At 40.7% G+C, this 13,069-nt stretch overlaps 2 protein-coding genes across 2 annotated transcripts; both read left to right on the top strand.

Annotated features, from left to right (window-relative positions):
- Positions 1–206: 206 nt before the first annotated feature.
- Positions 207–2,874, top strand: LOC118778431 (protein FAM221B-like). Its single transcript, XM_036529959.1, has 6 exons — positions 207–336; positions 466–609; positions 1,129–1,239; positions 1,618–1,821; positions 2,453–2,555; positions 2,865–2,874. The coding sequence occupies exons 1-6, from the start codon at positions 207–209 to the stop codon at positions 2,872–2,874; spliced, it is 702 nt and encodes a 233-aa protein (XP_036385852.1).
- Positions 2,875–8,072: 5,198 nt separating this feature from the next.
- wu:fb59d01 (uncharacterized protein LOC322379 homolog) lies at positions 8,073–11,563 on the top strand. The gene is made up of 6 exons (XM_036528229.1): positions 8,073–8,196; positions 8,756–8,947; positions 9,462–9,626; positions 11,009–11,068; positions 11,215–11,290; positions 11,505–11,563. Exons 1-6 carry the CDS (start codon positions 8,130–8,132, stop codon positions 11,554–11,556), a joined length of 612 nt encoding a protein of 203 aa, XP_036384122.1. The 5' UTR covers positions 8,073–8,129; the 3' UTR covers positions 11,557–11,563.
- Positions 11,564–13,069: the final 1,506 nt, after the last annotated feature.

Genomic DNA, 13,069 nt, shown 5'->3' with positions numbered 1-13,069 from the left:
CAGGTGCGACATCCGACAAGTTATCGCCGGATTTGGCACTTTTTTGCGCCCTCTTGGTACACCTAGGACCTGATGCTTTCACTTGTATGTGGAGGTTAGTGTGCAGGCAGCTATCGTTAACTTTAGATAACTCAGCAGGAAAACCTCCTGGTGACTCTCAGTGGATTACTGATCAGCACTGAAGTAGATAACTTACCGGTGTGCCAATGGCTTCTAAGGACAGAGAGGGCAAGAGCCAGTCCTCAAATGCCGCTGGAAAGCGTAGAGAGAAGCTCAACCACCGACAACAACCCCAGACAGGCTCGCAGCCGAAGCCAGACTGCCTAGACAGGAAAAGTAACTTTTTAAAATTATCTAATTGTACTTCTTTTTTAAAAAAATCATAAGGGTATGGGAAGGGGTTTTTAAAGGTCAGGTTCTCGGAATACACAATTCTCGATAACCGCGTGCTTTTGTTTATGACAGGTTACACGGTAAACCGCATTGTACCTGTGAAAAACGGTGACGTGGTGACGGTTGCCAAGGCGGTGCACAGACGACAGTTTGGGAGGAGGGTCAAGGAGCTGTTTGACCCAGAGCGGAAGGCAGCGGTGAAAGCCATTGAGACAGGTCCTGAACCAAACATCCCATGACGTGGAATGCTTTTCAGCTTAACGGGTCCATAAAATGATAGTTTGAGAAAAGACAGCCGAGGGAGAACTTCTGGCTAAATGGGGACTAAAAAACCTTATGAGCATTGCTGGTTTCATCAAACACTTTCCCTAAGATCTGTTTTCCCATTTTTATGCTTCCAATCAGATACGTGTTTATTAACTGAAGGGTAAACTAGTAAGCAATTTTATTTTTTCGATAAAAGCCTGTTGCCTGTTAAAAAGAATCAATACAGAAGCAAAGGCAATACACTCCAAGCATTAATTTGAAGTCAGCACTATTGCATTTGTTTAATGAAAGCAAGACTGTAGGTGCTGTATGAATGTAAAGCCACCACATGCAAGATGTCAAGGACAAAAAATTAGGAATGTACATGGGGATCAACAGATCAAAAATTGCCTGGAGCTTTACTTTGGTCTGCTGAGTGCATAGATTAAACACACGTTCAATAAAAGTTCATTTGTGGTAACATCTCAGGTGTTTACATCGGCTGGAGGTGCCCAGAGTACTCGTGGGACTGTTTTCGAGTGGAGGATGCCTCCAAATGCTTCTGCGGACATCGCTTGTCTGACCACACACCCTATACAGGTGAGGTCAAATGACCATTCCTAGGTCATTCAAAGATCTCAACTAATGGTATTAGACAATTAGAGATTTTCCCTAACACTGCTGCAATGCAAGCATTTGTCTGGTTGTCATTAAATTGTTTTTAAGCCAAGGAACTAAATCATGAGTCATAAGAACTTCATCAAACCCAGTACAGGAGAATCAGTGCAGCACTGTTGCATACGATGGGATCTGTTTACATATCTGAAGCCTTATCTGGAAAAAGGTAGCTATGAACTGAATATGCAAATCCACACATTCTTAAAACTGTGTGCGCAGCATGAAAAGGGTACCCTGTTTAGTATATCTGAGTGAGTTGGTCTGTGTACGTGTGCATGTGCACATGCGTGTGTGTGTCAGGTACCAGCGTGCAGGTGCCCTGTACCGCCCCATCCTGTGAGTGCAAAGCCTTTGAATTCATTCCGTCCAGACCGGAGGAAGTGGGGGAGTTCTGGCTGAGGAAGCGGCCGGGGTTCGACGCGGAGTCCTGGCGGGCAGCGTGCCGCTGCAAGCACACCCACGAGGAGCACGCTCCGGGGGTCGGTCACGCCTGCAGGAGACGAGGTGTGGGGGCGAACCGAAATCACTCCTGACCTCACCACAAGACGGTCACTGGCAAAATATTAATTTCAACAAGGCTCATTTCTCAGGACTCCCACCACCGCTTGGCAACGGGAATCACGTTCTCTCCGCGGAGGAAATCCCCTGTCTCTGCCTATGAGAGTATACATGCAAGGTCGACTTTGCCTCTGCCAGGTTTTGGTTCATCTGTTTTGTTGTCTGTTAAGAAACAGCAGTGTTTTCCATTGCCCAGAGCTGACATCTGGCGCTAAATGGTTTTAGCTGTGTTTTAGCTGCATGAAGGAAATGCTAAATAATCCTTTGTAGTGAATCCTAGATAGTAGTCATGTTTTCCCTTTTTTGGTTAATATTTCCACATATATTCATTGCCTGTGGAATTGTCTTATACATGGTTTCCTTAGCTGACAATCCTATAAACGGATTAAGTAAGGACAGAACAGAGGGGCTCAGCCACTACTAGATCTTCTAAGGAAGATGTTTATAATACATTTACAAGAGATGCAAATACATTTTCTGATTAAAAAAAAAAGAAAAAGAACAGAGAGGTGGCATGGATTGAAGCAGGCGAACTGTTGCATGTGTTGAACATTTGGTGCTTCCTGTTGTATCACAGGGTGCCGATGTGCATATTTTGAGTCCAGCTTCCTCTGCGCATCATGTGACAAGCACTGGGAAGAGCATCAAACGTTCTTTGACACGGAAGATTCTAGAAAGAAGTCAGGTCTCCCATATGGCAAGTGTCACTTCAGCTGGAGGTCATATTGTGAAACTCAAAATGCCCTTTATGCCCTTGCCCTCAGGCTTGTTTCATATTGTAGCTTCGCTTCAGCTCAAGTTTAATGTGTCATTTTTTTTTTTTACCTTTACAATGGAAGCCGTCCATAATGAAAATCAAATTAAGTAGAAATAGTAGATAACAGCTAAGCAAGGAAGAAAAGCTGTAGGACTCTCAAATCACAAAATTGCTTAGTTTTTATTTTTTCTTGAATTGAGCACACCGGCATCAGAGCATGGCATTCTTGTAGGAGGAACTGAAGTTTTCTCCACTGCAGTGCCAGTTTCTTTCTTTGCAATATGCATACTGAAAGAAGTGTTTGGTAATAAACATTTTGTGACTGCAGTTACACTGGAAACCATAAGATGGCACAAGCAGATACCTTTTTAGTCCTGTCTTTCACATCTTCCCTGTTGGTTTGTGGGCTTGTGTGAGTTAGATCAAAGTATCTCTCTGGGACAGGAGAGGCCTACCTGCCCTTTGCTGAGATTTCCACTCTGCGGAATGCTGTGTTAACCGGCAGAGAGGAGGATGAATCAACCTTTAAAGCCATTACTGGGAGGTGGGTATAATCATTTCTCAACCAACCTCAAATACAGTTGTTTCATTTTGTACTGTACAAGTGTAAGTTTTGTTATGAATGAGGAAAAATGATCTGTTCTTTGTTTCCCATTTCCCTACATATTCCCAACACTCCCACACCAGTGCTCATGCTCACTGGTCTGGGTGTGTTGTTGGCCTGGTCCGACACTGTTGTTTGTTTAAGTTGAATGGGTACACTTTTGTTCCATTGTGCTGGAAGTCACTCTGGATAAGAGCATCTGCTAAATGCATGTAATGTAAAGTAATTTTTAGTTCCATGTAAAATTCAGTTAAGCTCTATGTAGCTGTATTCATAAGCTGAAGGTATTTCCGTAGTACTGTGTTGGTCCTCGCCAAAGCCCTCCCTATTATAACCCCTCCTTGGATATAAATGGGAAGGCCTACTTAATGACAGGACCAAGGGCGCTGGCAGCGGAATTAAAATCCACACCTTCCCTCCATTACAAACACAGAGGAACCCAGCCTTGACCCGACACGTGATTGGCAGCCTGGGAGAGCAGGCGATGCAACGTGACCAATGACTGTAGGGGTGAAACTGACACAACCTTACACCTGTTTGCTTCCTGTGTCTTTGGACTGATCTCTGCTAGAAGACTTCCCCGCCGTCCCTTAACCCCCACCCCCCCTCCCCCCACCCGAGACAACTAACAGTTCACTGCTCCGCGGCTGATAATGACTGTTCTCGGTATGAATGATGTCATTAAACGTTTGAAACAAAACAGCAGTGATCTGATTGGTGCAGCATCTCCACTCGGTTTCACACTGTACCATAAAATCTGTGCATTAGTCATTCCCTCCTCCATGAAATGACAAACGCTAACTCAAACACCTCTGAAAAGACCCATAAAATACTCACTCAAGGGTTTATTTATTGGTATGTGTTTCATAGGGATGGAGTACAGTTTTACCATTTGATGAATTGTACCGATGGCTAGCTCAGGTTTACCCAGATTTTTCTTCAATAGATTATTCATAGGTGTGAGTAAATGTGACCTTTGTGTGTTTTTGAATGAAGTCATTGTTTGTGAATAATATGAATTTTCTTTGGCTGATGCTATTAAAACTGAAGTATAATATTTTAAAATGACCCTGTAAGTACATTCGCATCCATGTTTTTTGTTCATATTCAAACAAGGTGTTAGTAAATATGGAGTGAACTTTGTATGTTGTTATTATTATTTACAAATTTTCAAGGGTATGTGTGTGTAAATGCAGTAGATGTAGATGATTATGCAGGTAAACGAATAAACATAGACACATCTATCTACACATACCTACAGTTATATCACAGAGGACAACTGAACAATGTGTTCAGCACAAGAATTCTGTTGAAATATTCATGCACTACAATAACATGTTCACTAATTCAAAGGCTTAACTGCATAGCAGTACACATTTCATCAGTATAAAGACTGGACTGTGGGGCTAGGTAAGTGTTAAATACAGCAATACTTAATGAGTGTTTTGTTAAAATGCTGTTTTGAGCTTTAATGGGAATTAATCAAACTTAATTCGGCTTTAGTTATCCTCAGGCAAGTTCCAGCGTGGTGGTTCTCTTAATTACAACACACTGACTGTCTAGATTTGGCAATGCTTGCTTATATGGAGGCCCAGATCATTGTTGGATCGGAGTTCAGTTTGATAAACAGTTCTCATGGTGAAGGATTAAACTCATGAAAAGGCCAATCTCAATCAAATAGTATTTATTGTCTTATAATTAATATCTAAATGGTTCTTTATCTGTCAAATACAGTATGTTGCGACTGTCAGTCTAGGTTAAATTAATTTTTAGTTGCCATACCATACGTGATTTCTGATTTCCAGCTAATAATTCACATATGGGAGACAACTAGAATGCTTCAGTTTTCTGGTAAAATATATCAATAACCATTGGGTTAATACTAAAAAACGTGTTCGACCTCAGTCATATTGTCAGTACTTCATACCCACAGCCTCGTCATGTACAAATAAATAGTCTGGATTGTGTGCAGAAAACAGAAATGAATTTCAGAGCTTTAATTTTGAGTGATTTACAATGCAGGATCACAAGGAAGGACATACAAGGTACTGTTCCCAGTGAAGGATCTGACAGAGAGCCCTCAGACAGTTTAATGGTCATAAGCACTTGCACAATCTACTTTCGGTGCAAAACTGAAAGGGCGTGTTTTACTTTCATTTCAGAGTTTCTCTTAAACCTGGTCAGAAACTGAGCTAAGATAGTTTTGCTCCTTTTCTGATCATATGATTTCTCATCTTCTGTGCTTAAGTACAACTGTACAAAAGTAAAGTGTATTGACAACACGGGAAAGCCAGTATGCTGCTTTTCTCTTGAAAATGAGGGTGTTTTTATTTCACTCTTCAAGGCATTTCTTGTAAGAATCTTGGAAGAATTAAGAATTAATTTCTTGGAAGAATTAAGTCCCTGGTGAAGAAAATTTACAATATAAGAGGGTTTCTTAAAGTGAAAAAATAAAATTTTCAACATATAGTTCAACATCTGTTGTCTATTAACGTATGACATTTGAACAGTATTGTGTTTGCAGGGTACTATTGCATAGAATAAGTCAGCAATGAGGGCCGTAATAAAACTAAAACTGCTGCTGAATCTTTGAACTTGACAGCTGTACAATGGGCCAAATGTTCATTCAAATCAAAATTGATTCACAGCAGAGACCCTGTTTTCAGTGAAAATGAAATATAGGAACCATTCCGTGTTCTTTTAAATAAACATTAAGCTGCATCTTGACATTTTGACATTGGTTAAAAGTCAAATTTTTGGAAATTGAACCTATAAGTAGTACAGTGTATAAATGGATGAACATGGCACGGTCCAAACCCAGAGCACCCGGGTATCATTTTTCCTTTCTCCCTTGAAAGTTTCATTAATTGCTGCCTCAAAATCGTTTGTAGTTTTTTAGCTTTTTAGTTTTTTCCTACAATGGAATGACTAGGTTTTGATGTCTTTTCAAGAGCAAGCCAAGGTGAGTTTAATTGTCCACATTTATTGGTACTTCCTCTGCTTATTTGGCATTTGTAAATTTGAATATGAAACTCTTGTTTTTTAATGTTTGAAATGTGCAGGTAAGGTGTTTAGTCAACATTAAAGTTGACTAAAAAGCACATTGTGCTATGGTGGTAAGGAGCAGGGCTTGTAACTGAAATGTTGCTGGTTCGATTTCCTGGGTACTGCTGTAGTACTGCTGTGGCATGGTACTCAACCTGAATTGCCTCAATAACTATTCAGTTGTATAAAGGGACAACATGTAAAATTATAAGCTATGCAAGTCCCCTGGATAAGAGTGTACAGTAAGCAAATGTTACATATAAATGCTTGGTATATCCAATAATATACTTCCTCTGTGCATAATTTTCTCACACATCCCTCTGTACGTTCAACCTTTTTTGTTTGCACCTGATAACAATGCTGTTTATGAAACTCACGAGTATAACTGGACTCTCATTCTTCCTCCTTTCTGCATGAAGGCCATAAAAGAAGTTTTGTTCCTGTGGAGTGAAACTGCGATCTGGCGTTCATTGGGTATTAGTGACGTAAAGTGCCGTCTTCATTGTGCTGCAAAGGACGACAGTACTGTTAGCTCACTCCTTTCAAACACAAGAATAGAACAAAGATACTACTGTAATGGCAAGGTTCCCAGCAAACCGACTTTTCAGTGGTATCTTTCAGCCACATTGCGCGAGAATATACTGATACATGTTTGCAAATGGGGGATTTTTTGGAAGTGCATACATGCCTGTCTGCATAATGTCTTTCATAAACATCCCCATCTCATTCAATACAATGTGAATATGAAATTGTGCTAAGTCTTTCTATAACACCTTGTGTACATGTAATATTCATTGTAACTGCATAAAGTAATACAGTAATACAGTACAGCAACATAATTTCACCATGCTTTGCAATGTGAAGTTAAAGTCCATTTTAGATATGATGCAGTGCTTGTGTTACAGAGAGCCCATTGTTCAGTGCATGGTGGAGGTCTGTTCGGTCCAATCAAGCTACAGCATTTTCTGGTACTGAGCTAAGCAGCAGTACTGTACAAGAGGAAAATGTACCCAGAGGGCCAACAGAACAGGCAGACACCCACGTTAGTTCAGGTCTGCTTAACGTGTGTGATTCTATGTTCGCTAATGGAATGGAACTAGAAGGGATGTGAAGCATCTTATGAATCTCAACCATCTGTGGATGGCAGAGGTACCTTTTTGCCCTTGGTTGACATGATGACCACGGGCTAAGCGAGGGGCATTGCCTTGCACCCTCCCCCCATCACACCCCATGGATTTTGTTTTCACATCACACCCTCAGGATTTTCCTCTGTTAGTGTGTGCTCATCTAGATTTGACACTGTGCATGTAGTGCAAAAAGAAAGCTTGAGACAGTGTACTGCAATCACACGTACAGGACCAGTCAAAAGTTTGGACACACCTGACTAAAGGCAATTCATTCTCATTATCTTAAGACATTATCTTAAAGAAATGCTTGAAATTTGATGCTTATGTATGAATTTCTTTCTAGTAAAAATAAAGAAAAACCCGTCTATGAGTAGGTGTGTCCAAACTTTTGACTGGTACCATATTGCTGTCAATGAGAGTGGCTGAGTAGTCAAGAGTTAGAAGCCATACTTTGATACTCTGATGCCATCAATAGTTAACAGATTGGAACAGTTGCCACGATACTGGCGGGGCAGCCATTTTCATATTTTATTACTATATGTGACTGAAACCAAAGGGGTCTGACAGAGACAGACACTCCCAGCTCATAAAACAAGAGGCCTGATAACAGGTCTAAAGGGCATTGCTAAATGCTGGGAAGAGACAGAGGAAGCTCATTAACAGACACAGGACTCTCAGTGGAGGTAGTTTCAACAGACAGAGCTTCACCGTCTGGGGCAAAATGAAGAGGAGTCTGGTGTTTGGGTTGAGTTTTCTTTCCGTTTTGTTTTGCACCGCGTTATCCATGAGTAAGTGAAGCATTTTCATTCTAATGAATTGATGACCAATGAGGCTTAAAGTCTTTAAAAATCTAGGCTTTAAAAGTCAAGTTGTCCTCCTGATACTTCTCATTCCATTCCACTGTCACTGCAAGCAGTTTACTGTGTCTTTAACAATCTGTAACTTTCTGCATGTTTAACATGCAGTTATTTAGCTTAAGATAAAAAAGGGGACATCATGGATGGTCATTACATATTGGTGAGGCAACAGTGCTATTGGTGGCAGTGTGGTTTAAGGAACTGAGTTGGCATGGGGACAAGCTGGACCTTTAGATCTTGAGTGGAGCAGGGCTGTTGTACCCTTGATTAAGGCACCAAACATTAATTACTGTAGCATACATCCTGCTGTGTTAGCTTACATTTTACATACTGTTATGTCCCTGCTCCTGTATATGGGTGTCTGGCCAGCCACCAAATGATCTTAAAATCTGTAATAGCGTGCCAGACCCCTAACTTAATAGGTGTGATGATTATGCTCACATTTTGATAGTGAGGGTAAGGAGGCTGTTGTTGTTTGTTCAAAAAAAAGATGCAAAGTGCGCCGACCCCATGGATCAGGGCACCGGGAATGAGCAGCAACTGAAATACTACTTCTCGCAGACAGACGGGTGTCTTCCCTTCTTCTACAAGGGAGAGGGGGGCAATGGCAACCGCTTCAACAACGAATCTGAATGTGTATGGACTTGCCATGACAATCCCGAATCTTTGTATCCAGAGGGAGGTAAGACGACGGGGGCTCCTCTGTGTGTGTGTGTGTGTGTGTGTGTGTGTGTGTGTGTGTGTGTGTGTGTGTGTGTGTGTGTGTGTGTGTGTGTGTGTGTGTGTACTTTCCTGAAGTATTATCAGAAGATTCATAACTAGCGGGACGGCAGTGTAGCATAGTGGTTAAGGAGCAGGACTCGTGACCAAAAGGTTGCTGGTTTGATTCCCTACTCTGGCACTGCTGCTGTACCTTTGGGTAAGGTGCTTAATGTAATAATGTAGCTATTCTCAAAGTGGTTATGGTCATACATTTTTAATATATCTAAAAAATTATATGCCTCGTTGGTACCTTCCAGCAGGCTTTGATTAGATTTACCTTCTCCTTTGTGTGTGGTTGCTTGAGCTTGCATCCATGAGGGCTGATGCTCCTTTGTCACCAGAAGCTGCATTAGCGAGTGGATCAGAGACAGTAGATGAGGTGTCATCCAGGTTGCTGGATCTCTTTGACTGACCCAGACTCTGCCTTCTGCCAGTCGCTGTGTGTGATCTCCCCATGGAGCCGGGCCCCTGCTACGGCAGGCAACTCCGGTTCCACTTCAACTCACAGGAGAGGACCTGCCGCACTTTCATCTACGGAGGCTGCAGGGGAAATGGTAACCGGTTCGAGGACATGGAAACGTGCCAGCAGACATGCATGGGTAAGCCCTTTCGTTCCTTTATTCATCCCTTTCTCCCTCTTTTCTTTTCCTCTCTGCCTCTCCGTTGGTTTGTGGTTTCCTGGGGTCCCTTGAGATGTAGAAGGACACCAGTTCCTCTGAGAGTCAGGCCTGAACATAACCTTTACAAGCACCGCTGCTGCAAGTAGGCATGAAGCTGCATCTGAAGATGAAATAAATGATTGAAATAAATGGCATATTTAAGTCTACACATGGATTTGTATCACATATACTTTAGTTAATTTACCTTTTATGACCACATCATTTTCCAGTGCGACTTGGATGGGTGTTCAGGGTGGGGGGTGGAGAGGAGAGGGGTAGAGTTCAAGGCTGATTGGTGATATGTCTAGTTGAGGTTTTTTTAGGCCCCCATCATGGTTGAAAGGGATGTCAGTGTAGCATAGTGGTAAGCTGCAGGGCTTGTAACCAAAAACTTGCCAGTTTTATTCCCTGCTGGGGCACTGCTGCTTTAGCCTTGGGCAAAGTGCTCAGCCCACAATTGTCTCAGTAAATATCCAGCTGTTTACATGGGTAACATTAAAAATTTTCACATTTGTAATTCACTCTCAATAAGAGCATCTGCCAAATGACAGTAATGTGAGAGTTATATCAGGCGTTACATCTCACCTTATTTCAGCCATCTTTGCAGAACAGACAGGCAAGGCAGGTGGGGCGTATGTTCAGTTAATGATTGCTAACAGGGTGGCGTTGGATGTGTAATAAAATTTATATGACACCCTTGCTGAGGTCATAAGTTCTCAGAATGTCACAATAGAATGTGCACAATTGTGTCAACAACTCAACAGTAACCTGCGGAACAAAGCAAAATGGGATTTTAACGGAACTACTAATGAAAAAGGGGGGATTTTTGTATTTGTTTTGCCAACAGACTATAGTATTATGTGCACAAAGTTTGTTTTTATTGTTTCTACTTGTACTTTTGTGACACTCTTGCAACTTTCGTATACAAAGCTGAAGAAACACGACAGGTGCTGCAAGTTTGTACACTTTAAATATCTCTGGTATTTTATGGTGGTTGGCACATTCAAGGAACTTAATATGTGTAATATGGTGCATTTTTTCCTCTTTCTTGTGAGAGGGTCTTGGTCAGTTCTGGCAATATTTTGCCTCTTTGATAAAAAAGCAGCTCATTCCATACCTTCCCGTTAAATGTTTAAGACGTCTGTATCATTATCACCATGTCACCAATCTGAAGAAGTGAGGTGTGACTTAAAAGCTTTCTCTTGCCGCACTCCAGGACAGGTTTTTGTTAGTTCCTCAGATGTCCACTAGAGGTCCTCTTTACACCGTTAGACAGTTGTTCCCCATATCGCTGTGTTTACCATTCTTTATTGTATTTGTAGGGAAATCGGGTCGATCTGCTAATTCTGGACCACATCCTGATGAGCCAACTGTTAATACTGGTAAGCACATATTTTTTTTCTCTCTCTCTCTCACACACACACACAAGCACACGCACACACACACATTCTGTATACACTATATGCGCTGTGAAATTCCTTGCTGAACTCACAGCAAACTCCTTTGCACCATCTTCGTTTTGTTGCAGGTTTGATTGCTGGGATCGTGGGTGGATGCGTGTTTGCTGTGGCAATGGTCGCTGCCATTACCTCACTCATCCAATAGTAAGGACACTCTCCAGCTTTAATCACTCCTACAACAACCTCTGCATTACATGCTACCATGCACGTAGTAATTATAAAGAAATCATAAGCCACTGGGCGAGATACGCTACTAAAACTAAATGAAGAAAATTTGTGATAGTAGTGACATACAGAATAATTAAAATGTTTGTTTGATGTAACATATTTGTAACAAGATGTTCTTTTTTCTACACAGCAAAACCAGAGACAGAAAGAAAGTACCGACAAAAGAAATTGAGATGAGCTAGAAAGAAGCAACGAACCTGTAATGTGTGTGCAGGATTTCTTAATAAAGAAATGCTGTAGATTTTTTAATTTGATCATCTGGAACTATTTTCACTAAAAATGAATTGTTTTGTGATAGGTAAAAACTGATATTGTCCCAATGTAATATTACATCCAAGCAGAGTGTGGAGCTAACATGCTCAACTGTGTATAAAAACTTTGTGTTTTTGTTTTAATAGCATCAAACTGTTGTGTAGGGAAATGTGGGTAGTCCAGCTGACCAGTGTTGTTATATTGTTTGTATCCTTTCTTTGTAAAGAATAAAGTTGGGTCAATAAATTGATTTTCTTGTAATTGTTGTGATTGTTGGTATCCACTGATTTCATGAACCATACTTATGTATGAAAATTCCTCTGTCCTTTGACCTGTCTACACTGCTGTCACTGTCCCAGATTTAAGTGTAGGCCTATTTACTGGCAATACAATGTAAAAAATGCATGAAACCTCTGAGGACACTCATTGCCTCAAGATAATTCCGTTTCAAGGGACATTTGAACAGGCTTGATTTTTTTTTCAGTAAAGTGTTTCACTTACTACAAAATTTCTTGGTCATTTGTTGTGACACACAACAATGATATTTGTTGCGAAATAGTTGCCCCTTTAACATGATTGACGGATCAATGCAAGAAAAATATTAAATGTTTAACCTGCCTTTCCAGAATGATTTAAAATCAAAAAATGGCTGACTGAAGTTAAAGGGTCAACAAGAAAAAGTGCTGAACCTAAGTATGGAATATAGGCCACATCTTGTGATTATATTTTATCTTATTTCTTTTGCTTTCATTGTTGGTTTCCGTCACCTGACACCTTAATATAATTAAATAATTAATTTAGAATTAATATAATTATGGTTATTAATTAGTGGTGTCAGTGTAGCATAGTGAAAAAAGGAGGTGCTGTACCCTTGGGCAAGGTACCTCACCCAGAACTGCCTCAGTAAATATCTAGTTGTGTAAATGGATTACAAAAGAAACTCTAACCTGTGTAAGTCCCTCTGGATAAGAGTATCTGCTAAATGCCAATATTGTAATGTAATTATTTATCCAAGTTCAGAAAGAGTTCTAAATGTTATTGGATTAATATATTCAAGAAGTAGTTGGAAATACCATGAAATATGCATGACAAAATCTTTGAATAATGCTCGAAGATGATTATTTTTCTGTGAAATGACATGAATTAATAGCGGTGGACACAAATAAACAAAGTAGTCAATTAAGTAAATTCTGAATGCAAACATGTAGGCATAAACAAATCTCTTCAGAAATGGCTATAAGAAAGGTGGTAGACAGATTTACATAGACATATCTCTGTATTTATTATCATTGAGCTGGTGGCGCTGTGGAAGTGAACGGTATATGCATATACTATCTGCGAAACTAATTCATCTCGAACCGGAGTAACCGCAACAAAACAGTTACCTTTCACGTAGGCCTTCAAAACCCTACACGACATATGTCTGTGGACGTGTGGCCTATC

This window comes from Megalops cyprinoides, chromosome 5 (assembly GCF_013368585.1).
Source record: "Megalops cyprinoides isolate fMegCyp1 chromosome 5, fMegCyp1.pri, whole genome shotgun sequence".
In the NCBI taxonomy this organism is placed as follows: domain Eukaryota; kingdom Metazoa; phylum Chordata; class Actinopteri; order Elopiformes; family Megalopidae; genus Megalops; species Megalops cyprinoides.
This window is presented reverse-complemented; position numbering and strand designations above follow the sequence as displayed.

Coding starts and splice junctions, on each gene's coding strand:
- LOC118778431 (XM_036529959.1), top strand. CDS start 207: ATGGCTTCTAAGGACAGAGAGGGCAAGAGCCAGTCCTCAAATGCCGCT. Junction 1,240..1,617: donor TGACCACACACCCTATACAG/GTGAGGTCAAAT, acceptor TGTGTGTGTCAG/GTACCAGCGTGCAGGTGCCC. Junction 1,822..2,452: donor TCACGCCTGCAGGAGACGAG/GTGTGGGGGCGA, acceptor GTTGTATCACAG/GGTGCCGATGTGCATATTTT.
- wu:fb59d01 (XM_036528229.1), top strand. CDS start 8,130: ATGAAGAGGAGTCTGGTGTTTGGGTTGAGTTTTCTTTCCGTTTTGTTT. Junction 8,948..9,461: donor ATCTTTGTATCCAGAGGGAG/GTAAGACGACGG, acceptor GCCTTCTGCCAG/TCGCTGTGTGTGATCTCCCC. Junction 11,291..11,504: donor ATTACCTCACTCATCCAATA/GTAAGGACACTC, acceptor TTTTCTACACAG/CAAAACCAGAGACAGAAAGA.